Source organism: Sturnira hondurensis, unplaced genomic scaffold, assembly GCF_014824575.4.
Source record: "Sturnira hondurensis isolate 20B ecotype Veracruz unplaced genomic scaffold, ASM1482457v3 Scaffold0000396, whole genome shotgun sequence".
Classification (NCBI taxonomy): domain Eukaryota; kingdom Metazoa; phylum Chordata; class Mammalia; order Chiroptera; family Phyllostomidae; genus Sturnira; species Sturnira hondurensis.
This window is the reverse complement of record NW_028073027.1, coordinates 3,774,933-3,801,707: the sequence shown is the minus strand read 5'-3', so window position 1 is coordinate 3,801,707 and position 26,775 is coordinate 3,774,933. Positions and strand designations below refer to the sequence as shown.

Here is a 26,775-nt window from a genome sequence, read left to right as displayed (position 1 = left end):
CTAGGACCGTGACACCCACAAACACCCACCCAATCATATTAGGCACCTTCCGCTACAGATTGAAGGGAGCTTACATGAATTACACATTTCTTATTATTGTAGCGTTATTTTTTATTGTATTTTTTCCATTACTGGCCTTTCATACATACCTCCATAATCACCCTGCTGTTGTCCACACCCATCTGTTCTTGTCAGAGGTACATTTTTTAAAAATTGGCTTCTAGCTGCGCCAACTTTCTGCACTGGCAATTTTCATCCAGTGATCCTTTAGAAATGAATAAAATATACAAACTTTCTTTAACTAAATAACACCTGCAACACCACCAGTGTCCCTCAGGCATCTGGTTGTGACATATAGTACAGATACGTAAGATCTTTTAGATTCTCTGTAATACTGGCCAGAGAAGAGGCCTCGAGGGTGTGGTCCAGGGAAAACTATTAGAGTGACCTCTTTAAAAATCACTTTAATAGTCACTGAAGTAGTATCTTACTTTTAAGTAACCTGCTGAATTTCTACAGAATCAGTTCCCACATCACGGTTATCCTATCAAGCCAAATAAAATAAAGACCTTTGCCTCCTAGAGGCAAAATGAAACAGTAGTTATTATTAATGTGTGTTTTCAAAGTCCATGAAGTGTCGTGTGCAGTGCAGACGAAGTCGTTGCACTCATGGGGTCCTCAGTCGTCTGGATTATTGTATGAACGTCCACATAGTTGCCGGCCACCACCACACACAGACGACTGAGTTTAATGCAAAACTTAAAACCATAAAACCCACTTTTCTAACCAACTTTAGACTTGGGAGTACTTGTCGCGAATTGCCATGATCAATGAACACATCAGTATCATGTTGTGGGTGTTTACAGAAAGTGGATGGAACTTGGATAAGAGACACTTTTACCGTAATTGAAGAAAGACATATTAGGGCTCCTTTGTAAAGAAAACAGATAGCCGTCCCAGAACTTTCTAAGTCTTTGAAGACGGTGAAGAGAACATGAGTCAGAGAGCACGGACTTAAACAAATGTATGACTTTATTAAGAGAAAAGGACAATATTGGTGTTTGCCTCAGACCAGCCAGGGAAACAAGCACACAAACTTATACAATACTTTGGTTTAAAAATTATTCAAAATATCAATGCTAATCCTGATGTTTATAGAATCAAATGGAACATAGGTATAAAAAACAAACCATAAAAACACAAGCTTGCATAGATGAATTAATGTAGATGTGTAAGGGGCATTTAAGGGAGGCTTGAGCACTGGAGAGTCCAACTGACATTGCCACCTCCGCCTCCCAAGACACATGAAAGTCACCAGCACCATGTTTCTTGTTTTCCTCAATGAGGTCATGAGCGGGAACAACTTGTGTTGTGTGAAGGTGAATTAAAACAGACTGTCTCCTTCAGCTTACCCAGATGGGTGCACCCACACCCACCAGTCCCCCACATCAGTCACCTTTAAGGCATCCACAAAGTGTCCCTCACAGTTTCACTTAATCTGTAGATAGGCATGTGGTTTGAGGTGGCCTCTGCTTTCTGTGCCCGGGCAACTGTGTTCCATTAAGGTGCTGTTCAGTTTCACGAAGTGGCTATTCCAGAGCTGCCTCTCCCTCTGGGGCTTGGCTACAGATGGACGGGCACTTGGGACGATGCCTCGCCTGTTGTTGACACATGTCCACGTGGCCAATGTCAAAAGAATCTGAAACTGTCTGGGTACCGTGTAGCATCTGTCTCAAAAGAGTGCTTTTCCGGATTGTAAGACAAATGGCAGCACCACCTCCAATTTCCTGAGCAACTTGATTTATACAAGCAAACTCTTGTACTTGGTTAATTCAGCACCTTTTAAAATATAATATTGTGCTGGGAAGAGATTCTTCTTAAGGAAAACACCATTTCAGAGGATTCTCATTTTGGATCATCATTTTTATATGCTCTCTGCCTACTATACCTCCTCATTATGTACAATACCTCATGAGATAAATACTGGGTTGCCTTTAAGAGGCAGGTAAAAAATATAGTTATTTCTGAGAAAGGGCACTAGGCTTTCAGTTTATAGCAAGAGTTGAAGTTATAACCTGCAGGAATTTCAAAGACTGATTCAATCAGAAATTTTTAAAATATTCTAACATTAAAACCCCTCCCACAAAATTTAACAGGTAGAAGCTATTTTAGCAGTGACGGTCTGAAATTCAGTGCAACAAAAACATATCCTAAGCATGTAACATGTGACAGGAAATTCTCCCAACTGTCTTAACTGTTCTTAATCCTTGCTCTTTGTGAAAGAAATAACCCTCAAACCCTGTCTTTTAATTCCGTTCTTTATACATGAACCTCAGCAATAAATAGTGGGGAACTGAGTTATACAATTAATTCTGTCCTTGTCTGAAATGCTGAAACCAGCATACTGCTGGACCCCTAGGCTATGAGGAGCCACTTGAAAGGAGAAAAAACACTTTCTAGTTTGCTGAGAATACACAAATGCACATTAAATCTATTTGGAACATGTTTCCAGGCAATTCACACAAATACATAAGGGAAAGAGTGGTTTTTAGGACCAGACAGTTCCACACATCAACATGATTACTTAGATGGTCACGTTAGTTTGTGGCATCAACTACAACCTGCAACGAACAGCCTGGTGTCTTCCCCATCACAGCGAGTTTCCCCGGTTAATTTTCCATGAGAAATAGTAAACCAGAAAGACTCTTCACAACATCAAATCTCTAATTTCAAGTAAAGGTCTCTATTTCGTTTGGTTTTCTTTTGTTGTTCATGTTGTGCACTTCCATACTAAGAGTGCAGATGAAATTCTTACAAGACAATACTGAGTTGACTTCAGTGCATAACAGAACCTTTGGAAATATCACCTACATAGTCATAATGGAAGAAGACAGTCAACTCTCAATTATTCAGGAAGTGATCACCTGAAGAGTCTGCCCAGGGAATTCCTCCTGCCCTCCTAGCAGCATTTTTGGTCACGCCACCTGTCTGCAGACAGCAAGGCAAACTTGACATGAATGATGTATCTACCGGTATATCGGTTACCCACAGCCCAGTGGAAGGAGTTTCAAACTTCCTGGTGGCAAGGATGTTTGGGGATAATGGAGAGTTGACAGTCCTTTACATATAAGAAGTACAATACGCTGACCTCGGTTGGAATCACACTAATTAAGGCAATACTGCTCCTGAGACACTGCTGACAGGAAGTGCAGGTCTCATCAGAAAAGTGACTTCGCAGAAGTGAGATTTTCCCAGTTTACCGCTTCCTTCTCTGCTTCTCCAGAATGAAACTTCAGCTTTTGCAACAATAGTTAAACGGCAAGAGCAACAACAGCCTGGACTCTTCCCTTTAAGGACCTTATGTAACACCATCAGGATAACAGGTTCTTCCCCCAGGAATCTGGATGACTCTGTGCCCCACGCAGCACTATTTGGACAGTCTCTGCTTCTCCCTGCCCATGTCACCTCTTACGGGCAGAGGGGACAAAAGGATTCTGGCAACAGGAAGATAAGCAGTTATGGCTTTAAGACTCACAGGCACCACCAGACGTGAGGAAAAATGGGACCTTTTCAACTAGTCACTTCTCTGACAATGAGCAGTAAGTAATGAACAAAGTACTTTAAAAATCTGTGTTTTCCTTTTTGTTGAATAAGCACGTTTTTATTTTTTACGATTCTCTCTAAAAAGCCAATGCTATCAGACTATGGCATACTCTGTACAGTGAAATGTTTCCAATCAGTATTCCCTTCCCACGTCGACATCCCCTACACAAATACTGTTTTCCCAAAAGAGAAAAAACCCTTTGAATGCAAGTTGTATTCTGCTCTCAGTCCTTCAGAAAGCTGATTACTCAGGTGACTTGTCCCTATATTTGGCCGAAGATTTTACAGCCAATCACCACAGTTAAATTTTAAGAAAGTCATCACCGAAAAAATTAATAACCCAGGTACTCCCCAAAGTGATTTTTATACAAAGGTAACACTCATTAAAAATCAAGGCTCTAAAATGTTAACCACTTTTGTGGTAAAATGAATGCACCATACTGTAATAGGTGTTTCAAAGAACAATTTGGCACAAGATGAATTTAGAGAATATTTGACAGTATTAAAGAAAAATAATTATCAGTTAAAAGTTAATTATTTTCATACCAAAACAGTCCCAACATGGAGGGAAAGGTGTAGTCAAAGTCAGCAATGAATTTATCCATCACCGAAGTTTGGCCGCGGGCCACAGCGGAGAAGGAAAGGAGGGACTGGGTCCAGCTCACGGCTCCCCTCCGTGAGTTCGGGGGAACCTCAGGCCACTGGTCACACACTTGGGAACACCATGATGCGGATCCAAGTGGCCACTGACATTCTGGAAAGGTTTTCCTCCTGGGAGCATCTCTCTCCATATCTCTCTTTTCTACTTCAGATGTTTCTCTATAATGAAAAGCCATGTATTTTTTCTTGCAGTTCATTAGACTGTTGCTAGTTTTTGTAAAGACATTTGAGAAATAGTATTTCAATGGCATTCAAAGTCACTTTCTAAAAATCTCGATGTTCTTTTAAAGTGTGTGCATAACTCTAGGCTCTCGGTAAAACAATACAGTTGGTACCAAGTCAGACATGGAGCCGACATCTTTTTAACTCTGAACGTTTAAGTGGACCCTACCTCACCTGCCTTCCAGCAATGACCTACAAAAAGCAAGGTTGGGGGAGGGGTTGTTATGTGTCCAGTATAAGGCTCCTTAACATGTTGTGCTCGTTTGGCACACTGGTTAACAGAGTCTGGCCTCCGGAGAACAGAGGTATAGAAACAGAAAGATTTTCCAAGGCCAGAAGCATCCGTTTACATCACAACATTAAAAAACAATGCATTGTGGGCCTAAAAATAAAACTGTGTGTGTTCTGGCACTAGGAACAGGAGCAAAACAAATGCTTCCACACTTATACAAAAATGACAGTGAAAAGCAGAGAACGCAGTGAAATTTGGCAGTTTCTTAAAATACTCTTGTCAGTTGCTTCTATGATCTCAAAGATAATCGCATTATTTGAAGGAGAATAAGAATTTCACTGGTCGACTTTGATTTCTGTCTCCTTATTCACAGGGAAAGAATTACTCTGATACTCTTTTTAAAAAGTGTCTGCTCTACAAAAAATTAAGTTAAATCAAAATATCTTAGAATACTAATCTTTTAAAAAGCTAAAAAAATCAAATTTCAGTACAGAAGTTGAATTGAATGTCACAAGGGAAATGTCACCTTTGGTCACTAAGACAGTTAGAACACTAATATCCTGGTTAAGTGTTAAGTGGCCTGACATTTTGGAATGAAATATACTCAGTTGGCATTTCACAATAATAAATACAATCGGATAAAGTACACAAGAGGCAAGAGAAATGCAGAATTTTAAAAGTAAAACTGATCAATGCATGAAATATAAAAATAAACATTTATAAAATAAAAATATGGCAAATGATATTACCCATTTGCCTTAACTATCAAATAAAAATACTTCTTTTTTCTTTAAATCTACCATAAAAACTTGTAAAAAAGAAGAAGCAAAACCACAGGGCAGACATGAAGAAACACACAGCGTTCCTGTGAGTCAACAGGCCTCAGCTCCGGACATTGAAACCACCACTTCTGCAGTTTGATGTAAGGCCGGGATCACTCTGGTTTGCCCCTGACAAAATGAAGGCGATTTTCCTCATTCATTTCATCACGGCCATTCAAAGTCCTATTATTTTCCCTCTCCCCATTTCTCTGAAATGACTCCCTTCCTTAGGGTTTTGTTTCGCTCTTTATCATTTCCCTAAAACTTAGCTCTTAGATACCTTTTTCCTTAATTCATATAATCCAACAACTTCATGAAACCAAAGACCCTTCTGAGAATGAAAGATCCAAATCTACTCTCAAAACGACTCTAAACAGCTTCCTGAATACTACCTGACGCTAAATATCTGGGAAGGTAAGGCAAACTGAAGGCATTTCCCAATGGGGAAAAAATGGATTAAGAGCTTTTTTCTCTAGTTGCCTACACATTTCATTCCTAAACAAACACCATGCAGTGGAAAATAATAGGCAGTCAAGCTGTGAATATATTACACATACATATGTACATACATATATGTGTGTGTTTGTGTGTACGTGTAAATACAGCATGACTGACATTTGGGTTTACTTACTAGTATGGGAAAAGAAGTATTTCCATAAGGTTAGGAGCTAGACAAAGACTAGATTTCTTGAAGAAGAGTTTAAAGGTCTTGTATTAAGGATCTCATGATCATGTATCATTAATGAATATTTAGAATCAAAAACTTACGAAGTATTTTCTCAACTTCAAGTTGAATCAGTCTAATTACTAGAACATATGTAAAACATTTGTGAGAGGTTGCCAGCAAATACTGTTATGTTTTTTAAGCAAGAGGAAAACTTCAATCCATGGCCAGAGAGATTAATGAGATCACTACGTCCCAATTCCATTTGCCTTGGCTATATGAGTAAGTGTAAACTAAAAGAAGAAATAGAAAGTTTTCATTTTTAGTTGACTTCACAGAGACCTGAGTTAAGATATAATAGAAATAATTTTTTCCAATAAATACCAATAAATGGACAATGCCTAGAGGTTCCAGAAGCCTTGCTATTGAGGAAGCAATAGCAAGAAAGTGTGAGAGGGCGCCCAGGCCAAGATTCCCTGGAGGACGTGTCGGGATCTGCAAACTCACACAGCCCTGGTGGTCGCAGTGACGTGTTTCAGCTGCTCCAGATGGTTTTTAATACTTTATAGTCGTGATATTTTTCTTTTCCTGAAGAGCACAAAAACTAAAAGTCTCTGTCTTTCCATATCATATACTAATGCACCTCCCCAAACTGTTTTTGCCTTCTTTTATCTGCATTTTATCCAAACATTATGTTTTACCTTGATCATATGACCTTCACTAAATTCTAATTCCTAAATGAAGCTTAGTTCCTAGAGGCCCCTACTCCGTGTGTAAGAAAAACGGCATTTGGTAGGAGGCATATGCAGCGTGGAGGTGGTCAATGTTCAGAAGCTAGATTTTCTTGTACTGCCCAAATGATCAGAAATAAGCAAAACATCACTTTAAATGCATTAAAAATTATTTATGGTCAGAAAAACACTTGAGGATAAATCCCAGGAATACAAACACAGGAGGAAGAAATAAGCGTGGAATGCGTTCTGTATCATCCAGCAACATCTGCTACAGTGAGTCCGTTTTCAAGGCAGATTCCTAGGTTTCTACTGCTTGTAATGGAAACCTGGGAAGGGAGGAAAAAAGAAGAGACATCATTAACGGAAAAATCTTTGAAACTAAGCAATTTACAGATTCAATGCAATCCCTATCAAAATACCAATGGCATTTTTCACTGAACTAGAACAAATAATCCTAAAGTTTATATGGAACCCAAAAGACCCCGAATAGCCACAGAGATCATGAGAAAAAAAGAACAAAGTTGAAAGTATCACACTACCTCATATCAAACTCCACTACAGGGCTGTAAGAATGAAAACATCATAGTACTGCCATAAAAACAGACACATGGATCAATACAACAGAACACGAGATCCCAGAAAGAAACCCACACCTATAGAGTCAATTCATCTAAGACAACACAGGCAAGAATATACAATGGGGAAAAGACGGTTGCTTTAATAAATGGTGCTGGGGAAACTGGACAGACACATGCAAAAGAATAAAACTAGGTCACTTTCTTATATCATATATCAATACGAGAATAAATTCAAAATGGATTAAAGATTTAGATGCAAGACTCAAAACCATAAAACTCCTAGAAGAAAACACAGGCAGTAAACTCTTTGACATCATTCTTAGCTCTCTCTATATATGTATGTATATATATGCTTGGGCAAACAAAACAAAACCAAAAATAAACACACAGGACTACATCAAAGTAAAAGAGCTTTTACACACTGAAGGAAACCATCACCCAAAGGAAAAGACAACCTACTGAATGAAGAGAAGATACTCACCAGTTAAACATCCAATAAGGGGTTAATATTCAAAATATGTAAGAAAGTCAAACAACTTAACACCAAAAAAACAAACCAATCCAATTAAAAACTGGGTAGAGGACCTGAATAGATAATTGTCCAGAAGAGACAACCGAGAAACTCGCAGGCATTGCTGGTGGCAACACAGACGGGTGTGGCCACTGTGGAAAACAGTACAGAGGACCGAGTTTCCTCAAAAAATTAAAAATTAACCACCACAGATCCAGCAATTCCAGTTTGGGGTACTTATCCAAGTACAACAAAAACACCAACTTGGAAAGACATACATAAGCTTATGTTTACACGGCAGCATTATTTACAATAGCTAAGATGCAAAAGCAACCAAGGAGTCCATCTATAGACAAGTGTATTAAAAAGTGTGGTTCACACACACAATGCAACAAGAAATCCTGCCATTTGAGACAACATGAGTAGACCTAAAGGGTATTAGTGTAAGTGAAATAAGCCAGACAGAGAAAGATAAATACCACATATTTCACCTAATACACAGAATCTAAAAAACAAAACAGAACAGAAACTAACACATCCAGAGAACAAACTGATGACTGGAAAATGGGAGGAGAGTTGGGAGGATGGTGAAAAAAGTAAAGGGATTAAGATGTACAAATTGGTAGTTATAAAAAGCCATAAGAAGCCCTGGCTGGTGTAGCTCAGTGGACTGAGTGTGGGCCTACGAGCCAGACAATCGTGGTTCGATTCCCAGTCAGGGCACATGCTTGGGTTGCAGGCCAGTTTCCGGCAGGGGCCAGTTCCCTGCAGGGGATGCATGAGAAGCAACCATACATTGATGTTTCCTTCCTCTCTCCTTCCCTTCCCCTCAGAAGATAAATAAATAAAATATTTTTTAAAAAAGTCATAAGAACTAAAGTACAGCACAGAACATATATTTAATAATATTGTGATAGCTATAGTGTCAGATGGGTACTAGACTTATCAAGGTGATCACTTTATAAGTTATATAAATGTCTAATCAATATATTGTATGCATGAAACTGATATAACATTGAACGTCAACAATAATTTTAAAAGTCTAAAAATACTTTAAAAAATAAAAAATTTAAAAAATTTTAGCCCTGGCTGGTGTAGCTCAGTGGATTGAACGCGGGCCTGCGAACCACACGATCGCGGTTCGATTCCCAGTCAGGGCACATGCCTGGGTTGCAGGCCAGTTCCCGGCAGGGGGCTCATGAGAGGCAACCATACATTGATATTTCTCTCCTCCTTTCCTTCCTCTCTAAAGATAAATAAATAAAATCTTAAAAAAAAAATTAAAAATTTTAAACCTTGAAACTCTCTCAGATTACTTGGGCAAAATTATTCATCTTTATGTCTATGCATTTTGTGTTTTCTTTGCTCTTAAGTATAAAATATTTACATATAGAATCATGTGTTATTTTAGTATTATATACCACAGATATGTCAAGAACAGAAAGACAGGCCTTAAAAAATAATGCCTGCATATAGCATAAGAAAAAAACACCATGAGCTATTTCCAGTTAAATCAAAGATGGTAAAAAGGCCACAAAAGAATGGAAATTGTAGTGCAGAGGTTGTTTTGATGAAATCCAACAAGTTCCACCTTTTAAATAATGTCTTGTGTCTTATTCTCACTACTAGATGGCTCTCAGAATGAAAGGGGTGGGACGGTAGGAGGAAAAGCTTTGAAACAATACCAATGACTAGCAGCAACTCTCATCCCCTAGAAATTCTGAGTTAATTAGTCAGGAGTGGCACTGTCTATTGGCATTTTAAAATGACTGCAGGAAAAAAAAAGAAGTTTGAGAAGGCTGTCTTTAGATTTGGAAAAGCATAATGAAAACATAAGAAATCTTTGAAGAAACCATAACAAACAATAAACATGAATAAGACCTAATATTTGCTTTCAGATATTTTACTCATATGATCCTGACAACACAGACACTATTACAATCACCTCCATTTTTAGCCCTGACTGGTGTGGCTCAGTTGATGGGAGCAAAGCCCCGTAAGCCAGAGTCATGGTTTTGATTTCCGGTGAGGGAATATGCCTAGGTTGCAGGTTCGGTCCCCAGCTGGGGCACTAACCAGAGGCAGCTGACCCATCGATGGATGTGACTCTCTCCCACCGATGGATCTTTCCCTCCCTCTCTCCCTCCCATCTCCTCACTAAGCATGCACCTGGGTGAAGATTTTAAAAAATCACTTCCATTTTTAGATGAGGAAATTAATACAAGAAACTACTTTTTTGTTATCTCATTTTATGACTATCTTTAAGGAACACATTCGTGAATGCATATGTTTTGAAAAGTAACTACACACAACCATTTCTTTTATTTTAAAGATCTGGTCCAACTTAAATCTCATACTCTTTCCTCATCTTCCTTGCCTCATTTTTTTTTGCATAAGTGTTTTTGTGTGTGTGTATGTATTTGTGTATTTTAAGTGTAATCAGTACAGACTTGGGCAGATGGTAAACAAGAGCTAAAATAGAAAAATCCCAATAGATCTAAACAGTAGAAACAACCATCTGAATCTGATGAAGAATCTGATGAAGCAATGAAATCTCTCTGCAGAGCAATAGAAATACATAGAAAATCTTGCATTCAATTTAAGGTGTTTTGTTTCTGCATTGTTAAAAATTCTGCTTCTTTTTTAATAAATGAAGAATATGATAATGTTCTGCTGAGCAGAGTATGTTTCTGCTGAGAGGACCTATAAGACAGCATTTGATTTTTCCACCACACCATGAGGATTACTTTAAAAGATCCTAAATTTGAACATATATTACTTTCTTACCTTTATGAGAGGACTCTGGTCTTGAGAAATGGCGCGCGGAACTATGCTGGTGCGTAAAGTAAGCGCAATCCGAGTCCTCGGCATCTGGCACGGCAGGTGGGGGCGGCCTGAAGGGAGGGCTCGGTTTAGAGATACTGGAAGCAGCGGTGGCAGCAACCGCACTGCTCACCGGGCGGCGTGGTAAAAATGTTCATTATGAACAGAAAGTCAGAATGTGTTAGAATTCTCATTTTAGCTCCTGGCCAGTTGCATGAACTTGGGTAAATTATTTTATTTTACTGTTCTTTGATTTTGGTGCACACAATTCAACAAAAAACAAACTTTCGGACACCCCATGTGTGTGAGGCACTGTGCTGAGGACTAGAGACACAAAGATTATTGTGATGTGACCACGGACATTAATGAGAAATGTACATGGTTTTGGTAGGTTTTAAGAAAGCAAAAAACAGAAACAAAGGAAGTAATAAAATTAAGAAAGAAAGGGAGAGGAGGCGAGAGAGGGAGGGTGGCAGGTAAAATGGGAGGACAGGAGAGGGGAGCAAGGAACAGAAGGGACATTGGTCAACATATAAAATTTACTGCAAAATCCCTTAATCCACTAGGTGGCAAACTAGAGCTTAGAGAAGGAAAAGGCAGTACTGTATCTGCAGTGTCTCATGTCAAAAACAAAACAATGCAAAAAACATTGGGGATTTTTTACTACTCTAAACTTATTATTTTAAGCATGTAATAAATATTTTTGCAAACATTTGGCTTTAATGAAGATGAAAAATAAAATCTCTCCTTTTTTGTTTTGTTGTTGCACTAAAGCACGGAACCACATGAGGTTAATACTTGTCAGTATATAACCATGCCCTATGATGTTTTGTGTAATTATGTATACAATCTGGAAGGCATAAGTATTCTGCAATTTGGAAAGTCATGCTAGTAAATACAATGGGCTCTGTCATATAAAAATAAAGGCAAATGTTTTCAAATTTCTCACCCTCTCCCCAAGCAAGAGACCTCTGCTGGGTATTCAGTGTCTGGAAGAGGTCAGCATGGGATGTAAACCTGTACATACAGTAAGGACTGCCCTGTGGTTGTACACAAATACACATCACTTAAATTTTAAGCTAAGCCTTCATGTCATACACCTATTTTAGAGTTAAAGATGAGGTAAGTGATCTACCTAATTTCATAGTTGTTAAGTGGCAGAGCCAGGGCTCAAACTCAAATGGACTTCAAAACCAGTGCTCTTAACTACTATACTACACTCAACTACAGAGGTACACATTTTTACCAGCGGCAACACCTTCATTCAAAACTACACATATGGAAGAAAGTACAATGCCAGGTAGTATTACCAGTATAAAATCCTGTGGTTAAAATTTGGAACTTGGGTCGAAACTTTTTCCAAATACAAATAGGTACAATTAATTCAGATTGCCAGCCGGTTCTGTGTGTCCTTACATGAGTTGAAAAATTTTGTAACAGACACAGACACTGACTTCTGACCATGAATGCTACAAACTCTGAGAATCTGCATCCTCTCCACTGCTACTGTAACAACACTGGAGTAAATAAACATCTTGACCAGGAAGGTCCAAGCTTTTCCATCCTTGAAACCACCTTTGTCTGTACAAGTGGCTACACTTTTCTACCATGATTGGCTCTGAACAAGGAGCACAACGATGCTAACCAGAAAGCACACATTCTGACATGAGCTGTGCAGACGGCTGCAGTAAGGTAACAGGCTTTAACTCTAAACTAGGAACATACAGTTACACAGCGCTTCTCATTTCTGTATTGCCGTATGTATAATCTTTCTGTAAGTGATGTTTAAACACAAATGATCCTCTCAGGTCAAAAAGACTTCAGATCCACTAGTCATAGGTCACTTTTCACTTACAGCCATTTTTTCATATAGGATCATTTGATCATTTATTCTTGCAATATGCCAAATAGTCTTAAGAGTGCCTATTACATTCCCAGAACTTGTTTTCAACTTTAATAAATCTTTTAAAATGGCTATTCCACACTGCTGTGCCTTATCTGCTGCAAAATTATAGTGTTCTGAGGAGTCCTTGGACTTCAAAGATGGCAAAATAACTCTACAGAATTCAATCCACTGCACAGCTATTCGCTTCCTTAGAACAGATTAGTCAGTTGTTACTTTACGTGGATACTGCAGGGATGTACATAAGACTAAACCCTGTGGCACTAAAATCTGCTTTAAAAACTGTTTGGCATGTGCTTAACTAAACGCTATGAGAACCAAGTTTATACAATTAGACAAACTCTACTATTGTTGCACTAAACTTCACAAATCTGACATAATTTTCTAAAGGGTCTTTACCTCCTGAAAGCCCAAGGACTTAGAAATAGAGTATGGTCTTTTTTTTTTTTATAAGATTTCATTCATTTATCTTTAGAGGGGAAGGGAAGGAGACAGGGAGAGAAATATCAATGTATGGTTGCCTCTCATGCGTTTCCTGCTGGGAACTGGCCTGCAACCCAGGCATGTGCCCTGACTGGGAATCGAACCACAATCCTCTGGTTTGCAGGCCTACACTCAATCCACTGAGCTACGCCAGCCAGGGCTAGAGTATGGCTTTTAAAAGGCACTAAATACATTCACTTTAAAAAAAAAGCAGCGTGGCTTAAGTACAGGCAAATAAGGAATAGCAATACTGTATGCCTTCAGTGTAATAAAACATATTTTAAGAATTAATAAATATATTATTAAAAATCAGGATAAAAATCCAATATTCTAATAATTTAGAATTTTCCAAATGTTGAATTTAGTATTTTTTGTTTTTTTCTATTTAATATTCTTTCCTCCTATTCCAATCATATATCCTTTTGAAAAGCAACAGAAAGCAATGAAGGGAAAAATAAAAAGGTTGCTTCCCCCAGAGACTTAAAGGTTGACACCTGGAGGTCAAAAGAGCAGCTGTTCCATTCCTGTGACCCAGGACTGCCCGAGAGAAGCCAGACAGTACCTACCTACACAGCCACAGTGATCTGATCTGGTGGGGTTTAGAATGGCCTGTAATGACTCAGTGAGCATTTGCCTAGGACATTGAGACTCACATAGAAATGAACTTGAGCATGTGTAAATGTCAGACACAGATCACGAACCTCAGTAAAAAATTAAACCTGAGACTTCACTTAAGGACATGTTTAAGCTCATCCCTTCTTGGCTGAGGGCACTGGTTCAGCGAAGACAGAGATAAGAACCGGTCGGTCCTAACAAAAGGCACATCCTCTCTCCACCCCAGCTTCTGTGAAATGCCCCACCTTTCTCATTCGACCTCTTCCACCCAACTTAAGACTGGAAACAAAAGTTGGAGACTACCCGGAACGACCTGACACCACCTCGAGAGTGCAGGTGCCTGGATGTCCTCGGAAAAGAACACCCTCTCCTTGGGTTACAGCTTCTCTTTACCCCCACCCCCAAAGCCAAGTTCCTCCCTCTCCTCTGTGGGTACCCACTCACCGTGCTGGCCTGTCATTCTTAGAACGGTGAGGTTCGTCACTGTCTTTTGACTTTGAGTGTGGTGATTTAGATGTTCTGGGCTATAACAGAAGAAAAAAAACCAAAGGAACAGATTAGGTTTAGAATGTATCTAAATCATGTCAAACTACTCTCCTTTAATTATTCCAGGTTACTTACATTCAGTTTAAGACATAAAATATTTTTTTAAGTACACCACTCAGAGATTAAAACAATGAGTCTCAGAGGTAGGCTGAAGGCTGTCAGGGTAGTGAGATCAGTGGGCTACATAACCCAGGCAAACATGCTCCCCCCAGGGTGTGCCTGGCCACCCATTACCAACACAGTGGCTGCACACCAGCTAACCAGACCTGGTGGGCTCCCAGAGTCTGTGGAATCTAGGTGTGTGCTCGTGTTTTTGAACACCTGACTTAGGGAAGATAATTTTCAAGCCAACAACTAAGGCCCATTTCAAGGCATTTTCCAATAGAACTGTACCGGCACCAGTTAAAGAATCTAGAAGCACAGCAGTCTGATACCTGATAGAAAAATAGCCTTCCTCTTTTACTTTACTGATTTGTAATCCTTAAAAATACCTGCTCCTTCACAGGGTTAACAAAGAAACTGAGTAGCTCCTGGGCAATTATTTGTGGCTTAATTAATGGACAACCATTTGGGAACCTTTCTACTAAAAATGAAATGGGTTAGAAAAAAATCCTCAATTTCAAAGATGGTTAAAGAGAGAGATAAGTATAAATAATTAACAAGGAAAATACTTTCATTTGCTTTAAGACTGACAACCGTGTAACTGAGCAACAGGAAGTAGAGCAACACCATTATCATGGCTTCTGTAGCTTCTCTTTCCTCAGAGCCAAGAGTCAGACAAGACCAGAGACCCAGGGAGGCACCTCTCAGAGAACAGGTGGACACACACCATCTGTCCAGGTCTAACACAAACTCTCTCCCTAGAAACACTTTACTCCTCTGCTGTTCTTCCATTATGCTTTCATCAGCCAACTTGACCCTGTATTTGTTAGCTGTCTACATTCTGCCTTCCTGCCTACATTCTACATTATCACAAGGAAATGTCTTTGTCTTTCCCTACAAGTCCACAGGAATGCTTTGCACAAAGTAGCTAATGAGTAAAGTCTGTTAAACTGTATTTGCAGCCACCATATACAATAATTAGATTACAGTAGAGTGAATTGACATCACTGTTTTGCCTCCTAGTTGAATCATGAAAGGGAAGGTAATAAATAGCTCTAGCTCATACTGGACAGTGCCTGCACTCTGACATAAGCCATGACTGCTGGGGGTATCTGTCAGCCCGACAAGGACCAAGAGGAAAGAGGAACAATGAGTCCATCATCAGGGATGAAGCACAAAATCAGTACACACGGAAAGTACAGACGGGAAGAACAGGCCACTGTGGAAATCTGCAAGCATGGGAAAATGCTATGTTCTCCTGTAAGTAACTGTACTAAAACTAAGATTGCTCATGACCGGAGGACACTCATATCCTGATGGGTCTTAAAATGAATGAAATGAGTCTTTCGATCTTAGCAATAACTATCTACATGGTTACTTTCAAGAATTTAATATGATTTTCTACAGTGAAACAACTTTTACAAGTCAGGTTCACATATATGATAGTTACTTTGTACATCCTAAACATATTTGCAGGGATTACCCTAAAAGCAGCACCCCATTTACATTTCTAATTTTACTTACCATTAACAAACAAACAAACAAACAACAAAATAGAACCTACCTTCCAATCAGACTCATGCTTTCTTTTGTCCAATGACGATTTCTCTCGTTCCTTGGCTTTCTTGTACGCTTTCTTTTCTTCAGCCATTAGAAGTCTAGCGATTTCCTTAAAAAAATCCAGTCCATATTCTTACTGATTACAGAATTGCAGGTAGAAAGTTGCTGTCAAAGTTCCAAGGCACACTGGCTAAACAAACCACCTCGTTATCACGAACTCACCTCATCCTGGGCTACTTGAGCTGCTCTGACGTCCACCTGGGTAGCCTATATTACAGAGAATGCAAAAACATTAATTCACTTGTGTTCTGTCCATTTTTAAAAATCTTACATAAACATAAACTGGTACTTGAAACTAGTTGTACCTCAAGTTGGTAATTGGTTGGTACACACTCACCAGCCGCAGGATCTATTTTTACCAAATCCTACAGTAGATTCCTAGAGAATTATCAGAACTCAATAATGAAGAGACAAGGATATGGAATTCTCTTGCTAATGTTTACTCAGTAAATAAAATTAAACACTATTCCTGTTGTTTTGATTTTCTACCTATAAAAAAGGTATTACTTTCTCAACTGATAAAGGACTACTCCAATGCCTATTATATAATCTAAGAAAGACTCAATTCACCAAAAAACACCTTATTCACCTGAACCTGTGCATTAAAATTTGCTCACCAAAATTTCTTCTTCCTGCAGTTTCCTGGCAATCTCAGCATCGTACCATTCCTGACCCCTGTGGCTCCCTCGTGACGGAGTGGACACTGTTTCTTTCATCCCTCTCGGCTTCATTCCTAGAAAAAACTCAATGTAGTAAGGCAACCAAGTTTTATCTTCTATAAAGTTGCAAAATTTAAGGTAAAAAGAAACTTTTACCTTAAATTTTACCCTTTTCTTTACTGTCTAATACTGACAATATAGTTGCCAGTCCAAAATTCCTTGGAGAATGCCCTTAAAATAATTTCTTTGCTTAGACACAGAAGTGGAGATGCAGGTAATCTTAAACACTTAAACACATTTCCACACCCAAACCTGCCTGGTAAAACCTCCCCTCTCACACAGTTTCCTCAAAAGCAGGAATCAGCAAGAAACTGTGATGCTTTCACCAAACAAAAAGTGGGGGTAGGGGGGAGTAAGTTAAGTCACTGAAATAAAAAGAATTTGGAGAAAAGAAAGTTACAGAGTTGAGGTTTTAAAGAGGCTAAGCCATCATGCCCAGAGGTGTTAATAAGAGGCTTCCCTCTACATGCCTCAGCCCAGCACAGCTCAGATCACCCACAGCAGAAACAGCACCCACCCCCCGCCCCATCCTAGAGTTATGTGACCCAGTGCCTGCCAGCCGCCCAATGGCCCTGACATGGCTGGCTTCTGCTCTGATGATCAACTCAACCCCTTGCTTTTTAGAGCTCTCTCGGAGCGTTGATCAGTGTAATGTTATTGCTAAATTTCACAGAAGATATAACACAAAGGAAATGGCACAATGACTCTACGCTGAGAAAGGACCAGGCATGGACTGGCGGCGAATCGTGGCTTTCTACTCTGAAATTTTATGTGTAGNTAGAGTTATGTGACCCAGTGCCTGCCAGCCGCCCTATGGCCCTGACATGGCTGGCTTCTGCTCTGATGATCAACTCAACCCCTTGCTTTTTAGAGCTCTCTCGGAGCGTTGATCAGTGTAATGTTACTGCTAAATTTCACAGAAGATATAACACAAAGGAAATGGCACAATGACTCTACGCTGAGAAAGGACCAGGCATGGACTGGCGGCGAATCGTGGCTTTCTACTCTGAAATTTTATGTGTAGCACATATTCGTTCTGTAACTTTTAATTAAGTAGTAAATGGTAATGATGGTCATTGCAAAATTAGAGATATTTCACTCTTTGTACCTTTTACAAATTATAACTATTCAACAATGTGAATGCTTTACATTCAGAAATAATTAAAATGATTAATGTAGTGAAGAAGATTAGCCATCCGAAATAGTGGCTTTCACTGAATGGATTACTGATGGGAGAAGGAACATTCACTCCTAATGCCTATTTCTTCATATTAGTTGTTCTCAACTCAAATCACTTGTGGTGCTTTAAAAAAACATGAAACTCTTTGACCCAAACCCCAGGGATTCTAATATAAGTAGCCAAGAAAGATCTGGTCTTTAGAATTTTGTTTAAAAAAAAAATCTTTAACAGTTGATTCTTATTTGCAATCAGCACTGAAACTACCAGCTTGGTGTATTGTGTCCATCAAAATAACCACACATTAAAACAGTTTTTACCAAAATGCCTCACCACACTTGATTTGCTTGCTTTAAAAAATAGCAAATAGCAAAGAAAATAAAATACAACTCAAATCTGGGCAAGTGAATAAAGTTTAAGTTAGATGGGGAACCCTTTCTTTGCAGAGCTTTGAACCTAGCTTTGTGGTCAAGTCTAAAGCCACAGACTCATCTGCCTTTTCCACCAAAACAGAAAAAAAAAAAGACTATTAAACAAGATTTTCTTAGCTCTAGGCCAATTAATACATGATTACCCAGAATTCAGAATCCACTTCAACTTCACATCATTTCCAGAGCTACTGAATCTTATGCCAGCCTGGCCCGGTTTCAACCCAGATTTCTGAGTGGCTTGGGACGGCCACACATCGGCGGCACACTCCCAAGACGGGGCCATATTTAAGTGGAATATAAACCTCCCTGAGTTATGATTAGTGTGGTCATGACTAGGAAGGAATATCTTAGGTAAAATAAGTGAAATTATATAAGAAAGTTAGTATTCGGCAAAGTCAGTGGACAAGGTAGGTTACTATACTTTTCTCCCGTCTACAGAAAACTGGCACTTCAATGAGCAGCCCAAAACCTAGTCAAGGACGATAGGAAAGGCCATACTTAGGCCTTGCTCCTTCAATTTCGCCATCCAGTGAAAGAAACAATATAGAGAGATATGCTCAGATTTCAAGACACTAAGCTTTCTGCACTCTTATGCCTTACTCTACACCACAAAATTAAGTGAGAAAATATTGTAATATCTATCAAAGACACTCAGAAGGCATTCAAATGCAACACTCTTAATTGGCTTGACAGGTTGAGAAGATTGCGACCTCCTGGCAGGTAAAAACACAGTGATCAATAGAACAGAACAGAAAACCCAGAAAAAGGCCTATAACATATGATCATCGACAACAAAAGACTCAACAATAAACAACAGGGAAAGAACAGTGAAACTGGACCACTGTCTTCCACCATACACAGAAATTAACTCAAAATGGATTAAAGAACTGAACACATGACCTGAGCCATAAAACTGCTACAAGAAAATTTAGGCAGTCAGATCCTTGACATTGGTCTTGGAGATCATTTTTTTTCTTTTTATTCGACACCAAAAGCAAAGGCAACAAAAGAAAAGAAAAAAAACCCAAGTGTAACCAACCAACCAAAAAGCTTCTTCACAGCAAAAGAAATCATCAACAAAATCAAAAGGCAACCTATTAAATGGAAGAAAATATTTGCAAATCACACAACTGGTAAAAGGTAAATATCCAAAATATGTAAAGAACTAATAAAACTCAATAACAATATATATATATATATATATGATTAAAAATGGGTAAAAGATCTGAATAGATATTTTTTCAAAAGAAGACATACAGACAGTCAATAGGTACATGAAAAGGTGCTTAACATCACTAGTCAACAGGAAAATACAAATAAAAACACCTGTTAGAATGGCTAGTACCAAAAACAAAGTGTTGGTGAGGACGTATGGAAAAGGGAACCCTTGGGCACTGTTGGTGGGAATGTAAATTGGTGCAACCATTATGAGAAAGTTTGGATATTCCTTGAAAACTTAAAAACAGAACTACTACATTATCTAGCAATTCCAATTCTGTATATTTATCTCAAGGAAATAAAAACACTACCTTGGAAAGACACATGCACCCCCACATTTATTGCAACAATGTTTACAGTATCTATGGCACGAAAATAACCTGACAGCCCCCCCGACAGATCAGTGGACAGAGGAGTAAAATATGGCTATGTGCCACTGAACAGTGACAACGGTTCTCAGAAAAGCACTGTTCAGGGACCTCGTCAATGTGAGAACACCCTAGAGGACACTCACACAAACCTAGATGGCAGAACCTGCACACTAGGCTGTAGGGTATGACCTACTCCTCCTAGGCTACAAGCCTGTGTAGCAAAACAACACACGATCAAATCAAGTACAAGAGAAAAGGGTGCAATCAAGAGACAAGGTAAACATGAGACGTATGAGGCTGCTGATGGCACAGCAGGACATACTGTTTTACAGCCAAGTTTTTCTTAATAAGTAGAAAGAGTACACTCAAAAATGAGTAAGAGTAGAGTAAATTCATTAAGCCAGTAATACAATTGTTTATTATTATTATCAAGTACTGTGTACTATATGTAATTGTACAGTTATACTTTTACTCAACTGGCAGGTCATGGTTGGTTTACACCAGCACCACCAACAGGTGAGTAAGGCCTCTTGCTCTGACACTAAGATGGCTATGATGTCACTAGACAACAGAGATTCTTCAGCTCCATCGTACTTTTTTCTCTCGCCCAAAGACATTTTTCACTGCTTTTTAGAAAGAGAGAAGGGGAGAGAGAGAGAGAAACTTCAGTGTGAGAGAGAAACATCAGTCGGTGGCCTCCGGTATGTCTGGCCTCCACCCAGACATACCCAGGTTGTAGGGATTGAACCTGCGGCCTCGGTACGTGCCCTGGCTGGGAACTGAACCAATAACCTTTCAGTTATGAGATGATGCTCCAACCAAGATACACTGGTTAGTGCTCCATCATAGTCTTACAGAACCACCATCATAAACACAGTCTGTCATTGACCAAAATGTCTCTACTGGCTCATGAGTGTATATATACAATGGAATATTAATATTACTCAGCCATAAAAAATAAATCTCGCCATTGTGACAACATGGATAGAGCTTCAGGGCATTATGCTAAGTGAAATAATTCAGAGAAAGGCAAATATCATACAATATCATTTACATAAGAAATCTTAAAAATGTGCTCATTAGATACAGAACACATGTTGCTGGGTGTCTGAGGTAGAGATGGGGTAGGGGCAAAATAAGTGATCTTAATAAAGGGTCAAAAGGTACTGACTTGCAGCTATTAAAACATAAGTCATGGGAATATATTATACACATTTTGACTGTAGTTAATAATATTGTATTGCATACTAGACAGTTGCTAAGTGAGTAGAGCTTAAAAGTTCTTATCTCACACACACACAATTGTACCTGTCTATAATAACAGATATTAATTAGACTTACCATGGTAATTATTTTGCAATATATATGAATATTGAATCACTATGGTGTACACATCAAACTAGTATCATGCTATATGTCAACGGTACCTTAATAAAAATAGTTAGAATTTGAGGTAATACTTCCCCCTACATCCACTTGGGGGGGGGGGTGGCCAAAAGTCCACTATGTTTTTTCCACACAGTGGCTCTAGCAGTGCTTGTCTTAACTTCATTCAACACAACTGTGTTAGGTTACATTGTGACAGCTGTCCTAGCAGCGTGCATTTTTAAAAAACATTAAAATGGGTGAATTTTTGTGCAGCTATTTTACTATTGAAGATGGAAGAATGTAAATGTAACATACTTGGTGTATTATGCTTTTATTATTTCAAGCAAAGTAAAACCACAACTGAAACACACAAAAAATATTTGTGTAGTGTATGGAGAAGGTGCTGTGACTGATTGATCATAACAAAAATGGTTTGTGAAGTTTCTTGAACTATTGACATTGTGACCAAATAATTCTTTGCTGTGGGGCTGTCTCATGCATTGGAAGATGTTCAGCAGCACCCCTGGCCTCTCTACCCACTAGAAGCCAATAGTGGGAGACAGCCAACACACTCAAAATATCCAGATCAATAAAGTTATTGGTGAAAATGAAAGGCATGTCTTCTGTTTTATGGAAAAAATGTAACGGATTTTTTGACCAAGCCAATAGAGCGGGAGAAGTTTCTTTGATCTCTTGCTTCATCACTGGAACTTGCACGTGTCGTAAGTGGAAAATCCCCAGAGCCCAGAATAATTTCCGGGTTTCTGAGCTGACAGGGCTGCCCACTCAATGCAGTGTCCTCTGTCTCAGAGGTAGAGAGCACTTTTGTGTATGTAAGGACGGAGTTCAGACAGTGCAGTCTAAGGCCTCATTACAGAAAACAGAGAGATGCTTTTAAAACTTTAAAGACACCGTTAATTTAAAAAATTAACAGAACAGCCCTCCTCACTTTGGCAGCCTACATAAACATAGTCTGAAAATTCACTTTCAAAAGGTCAGATGAGCCACATTCCACAAGTTCCACATTCATTTCTTAATCTAATTTGTGCTTGTCTTTTTCTGCATATCATTTGCCAGTATGAGAACAAAAGACCCTCAAAAAAACAAAAATAAAACATACCTTTAAATAGATTCTGCTAAAAGTAAGGTAAAATGATGATTGACAGGTTGTCCGACACACTGCAGGAATACTTTGTAATACGCCAGTCTGACACTTGGGGAAACGTCGTAGCAGAAAGAGGCAGAAGGGCTACAGCTCTGAGAGGACGGAGGTTAACCTACAGGCCAGAGGCTGGTAAGACAGACCAGCTCAATGGAGAAGTGACCCTCAAAGCTGGTAGGGTTTTACTGCTCTTTAGAAGATCATCCAATTTTATATTTAACCTAGCAATTTTATCTTGCATTCCTTTTTCAACCAATTCTGATATCCTGTCCAAGGGCTTAGAACTAGCTCTTTGTCATCCTGCTACTTTCTTCATTACTAAGTTAAATTTGGCCTATGCTAATAACTTTACAAATAGACATGAGTGCCTAGTAAATATATTTTAATGTAAGATTAAGCTCTTACATTAGATTTGTAAAATCTAGCCTACAAGGGCTAGATTTGCAAAATCCAGCCTAGAAGGGCTAAGAAGATGAAATTTGTAAAGCTGAATACAAAATGATAGACATAAGCAGCTACGTAGTAGCCACATTAGTACCCCTGTGCCAGTAAAAAAAAAATTGCCTACAACTACATTAGTGGGGTCTGTGAATCAAGTGTTTAGTCTATAGAGGCTGGTGCAACCACCATTCTTCCCCCAAACCTTTAGAACTCCAACATGTCTTTCTAAATCTGAATATAGTGTAACTTACCCATAAAGCCTACTTTAGATAGATTACATCACTTCCTCCTCTATGCCCCCACAGATCTTTGTTCAAAGTGTATCTAATTGCTTGTTTATTTACATATCCATCTTTTTGGTTTGCGTTATTAACTCTTTGAGGCCCAGATCTATGCCCAAACCCATAAACACAAGCCTGAGGCAAAAATATTTGTGGCAGATACTGAATATGCTCGCTGAACTAAATTTTTATTTTCGTTATAACCAAGTCCTTTAATAACTTAAAGAATTGACATAATAGGAAGAAGCACCTAAGTCAACTTGCAGCTGCAGCCCCGAGACCAGTCTGCAGACCAAAAGCAGAAGCTGCCCAAGCAGTAACAGAGAAGAAGAGAACAGATGCTTTCTTGGTGCTCCCTTCCCCAGCAGCCCTTGCCTCTCTGTAAAAGCTCAGTGACAGTAAAAACACTGGGTTGGCCAAAAAGTCCGTATGATTTTTCTGTAAAATAAAAGGCACATTTCTCATTTTTAGCAACAACTTTATTGATTTAGATATTCTAAGTATGTCGGCTATCTCCCACATGGTAGAATGTTGACTGTTCTCAATTAATGTCTCAATCACTATCAACTTCAACTGGTCTGACTGTGGATCATTGTCCAGCAAGAGATCTCCAGCACAACACTTCACAAACCACTTCTGACACGTTCAATCAGTCACAGCACCTTCTCCACTCACTGCACAAATCTTTTTTTTGAGTTTCAGTTGCATTTTTACCTTTCTTGAAATAATAAAGCATAGTATGTCAAAAATGTTGCTTATTTTCTTCCATCTTCAATATTAAAATGACTACACAAAAATTCACGAATTTTGGTATGTTTTAAATGCACACTGATATGACAGCTGTCACAATACAATCTAATAAAATTGTTTCAATTGAAGTTAAAGACAAGTTAAGTACTAGTAGAGGCATCTTATGAAAAACAAACAAACAACTTTTTAGCCAACCCCATGGATCCAGGGTGATAAGCAAGGTCAAATTAAAATACCAGACAGAGTAGTGCTATGACTTATAGTGGTACAGCCACAAGGTTTCCAGACAAAATAGAAAGAAGTATTACTGTGTCAATGATGGACTTTAGATTTAAGCCTCAGACATGCCAGAAATTTAACACTTAAGCCTAATATTCTCTTCATTCCTATACAACTACAGGTGTATCTTGGAGATAGTACAAATTTGGTTCCACACCACCACAATTGAGTGCATACAGCAATACAGTGAGTCATAACCTTCTTGGTGGTGGAAGGTCTTGCTGTCAGTTTGTAAAAAATGCAACATCTGTGAAGTGCCATAAAGTGAAGGGCCTACACCAAGAACTTACCTGACACTGGCACCTCCGAACACCAATTGGAGAGTTAGAGTGGAAGGACATTAGGCATAGAAAGTCCCCTAAGGTAAGGATTTTCAAACCTTAAGTGCATAACCATCATCTCCAGGTCTAAAACAAGCTCAGAATGCCAGGCCACACTCCAGAGATGGTACTATATGTGAGACCCAAAGATCTGCATTTTTAGAAAACAGCTCAGCAGATTCTGATGAAAATAGACTGAGGTCCACAATAGAAAAACACTGTGTTAAGAGACTGCCTCCTAACCCAATCTCTAACTTTACAGAAGGGAAATATAAGGTCAAGAAAACCTAGAACTCCAGCCTCAGGGGTCTTCTATTTAGGCAAATACTATGAAGGCAGCGTCCCCAGACCTTCTGGAGTCACTGAAGGAAAACCAGAAATTCTGGAGCTTTGATTGGTATCTGAATCTCTGATGTATGTATGACCTTGGCAAGTGAAGAACTCTATCTGGGACACCCACTGCAATCTGGGCTGGAAGAACCCTGTAACGAATCAGAGTGTTCTCTCGGAAAACAGAAAAGGAAAGTTACAAATACCTTCCTTCTTCACACTGACTTGTGATTAAGTGAACACCTTACGTAATATTCGGCCCCAGGTGGCCTTCTAGTAGCTGCCTTTATTACCTGTGTCATGGAGTTCCAGCAGCTCCTCACCGTCAGAGAAGGGAGGCGTCCTGGGCCTGGGCCTCCTCTCTCCGCGCTCCCTGGGCCCATGCTCCCTCCCATACACAGCCTCCTTGTAGTGAGCTCCTGCTTTTCGAGAAGACTTTGGTGAAAGTCCACTTTGGTGTCTGGACTGTTTTTCCCAATTCCGAGGTCGAGGGCTGCTGCTGGCCTCCCAGTCATCAGACGCTGTGCTCAGAAACACCTCACCACTGATCTTGGGAAAAGGAGGTCTCCGGGGCCTCTCCTGGCCAGACCACTTCCTTTCACGCTGCTCAGTGTTAATTTGGGGAGGGTCCCTCATTTTGCTAGAGCTAGAGGACAGAGATTTCTCTGATAAACGATGGTCTTCCAGTTCGTCCAAGTTCTCCGACGGATGTTTCGGCTTCTCCTTTCTCTGCTTCACAGTCTTTTCATTACTTGGGTGTTTACAAGACCTTGAGAGTCCAGAACCCAATTCCCTTGCCCTCCTTGACCGTGGCTGGTCTGAGTGGAGGCGGAAGAACGTGAAAAACAGAAATGCAGGTTAACTCAATGGGATCGAACTCACTGTACGGTTGATACAGGGCCCACGTTTAACCTATTTTAAAATGGAGAGGATTTTTTCAACTTAAACTGAAAATAGGGGATGGGCATTTACTGGAAGGACTTTGGGTGCATAACCACAAAGGTAAAAACATAAAATTAAGTGAAATAAATCTGAAAGAAAAGCTTAATCATGATTAGGAAAAGTTAACAAAGTACTTTAATATTTGCCAATAACAAAAATTACAACCATTAAATGTTAAATTATACTTACAAAACCAATTTGGAACTAGTATGTGAGGGAAAAATGGGAATTGAGGGAATCTTATAAAACAGAAAAAACTAAGCTTTGTGATTCCGGTCAGAGGCTTTCAAATATTCTTCTTGGAAATAACAATAAATCAACATCAGAATGTTGATAGTTTCCATGTAGTTCAGAGAAATGCTCCACGAACTTTAGTATTCCTCTTTCCTTTCCCTTTAGGTGGCCAAAGCAAACACTCCCAGCCATACTGCAGTTCGCCGTGCAGGAGAATAAAGCAGAGGATAATTTTAAATGGGTGAATCTCACTGTTATCTTTGGATAATTCTGCTCCCAGTGTTACTTGAAACGTGGTGGAGGAAAAAATTAAAAAAGGATACCGGATGGAAACACAGAAAGGACCCATTTCCTAAATTCATTTCAAAGAACTTGATGATTCTGTAATCTCTGCATAAAAATGCAGCGTGTGCTAAATATACAAGCCCCTCAGTTTAACACAATGTTCAAAAGCAGCACGTGGGTGGGTGCTCTTGTCAGGTCTCGCAGAGGCGCAAGCACAGTGTGAAGTAAATTAATACTCACTTTGCAAAGTGTTTTTAACATTCCTAAGACTCTTAATACATTTTCGAAATTATAATAAGACATCCTAATTCCATGGAAAATTGCCAAGACAGATGGAATTAGCCACTTGA

General features: G+C 39.2%; 1 protein-coding gene across 2 annotated transcripts in view; it reads right to left on the bottom strand.

The window, feature by feature from the left end:
* Nucleotides 1-1,011: 1,011 nt before the first annotated feature.
* Nucleotides 1,012-26,775, bottom strand: part of CCDC50 (coiled-coil domain containing 50) — a 69,640-nt gene continuing 43,876 nt past the window's right edge. The window contains exons 6-12 of one of the 2 annotated variants that reach the window (XM_037039864.1): nt 25,258-25,782; nt 16,735-16,850; nt 16,280-16,324; nt 16,062-16,166; nt 14,294-14,373; nt 10,813-10,919; nt 1,012-7,262 (exon numbers count right to left, since the gene is read on the bottom strand). In XM_037039864.1, the coding sequence (XP_036895759.1) occupies nt 7,243-7,262; nt 10,813-10,919; nt 14,294-14,373; nt 16,062-16,166; nt 16,280-16,324; nt 16,735-16,850; nt 25,258-25,782 (998 nt within the window). In that variant the 3' untranslated portion in view covers nt 1,012-7,242. The remainder of the gene's footprint in view (nt 7,263-10,812; nt 10,920-14,293; nt 14,374-16,061; nt 16,167-16,279; nt 16,325-16,734; nt 16,851-25,257; nt 25,783-26,775) is intronic. The other variant, XM_037039921.1, reaches the window with a different exon arrangement.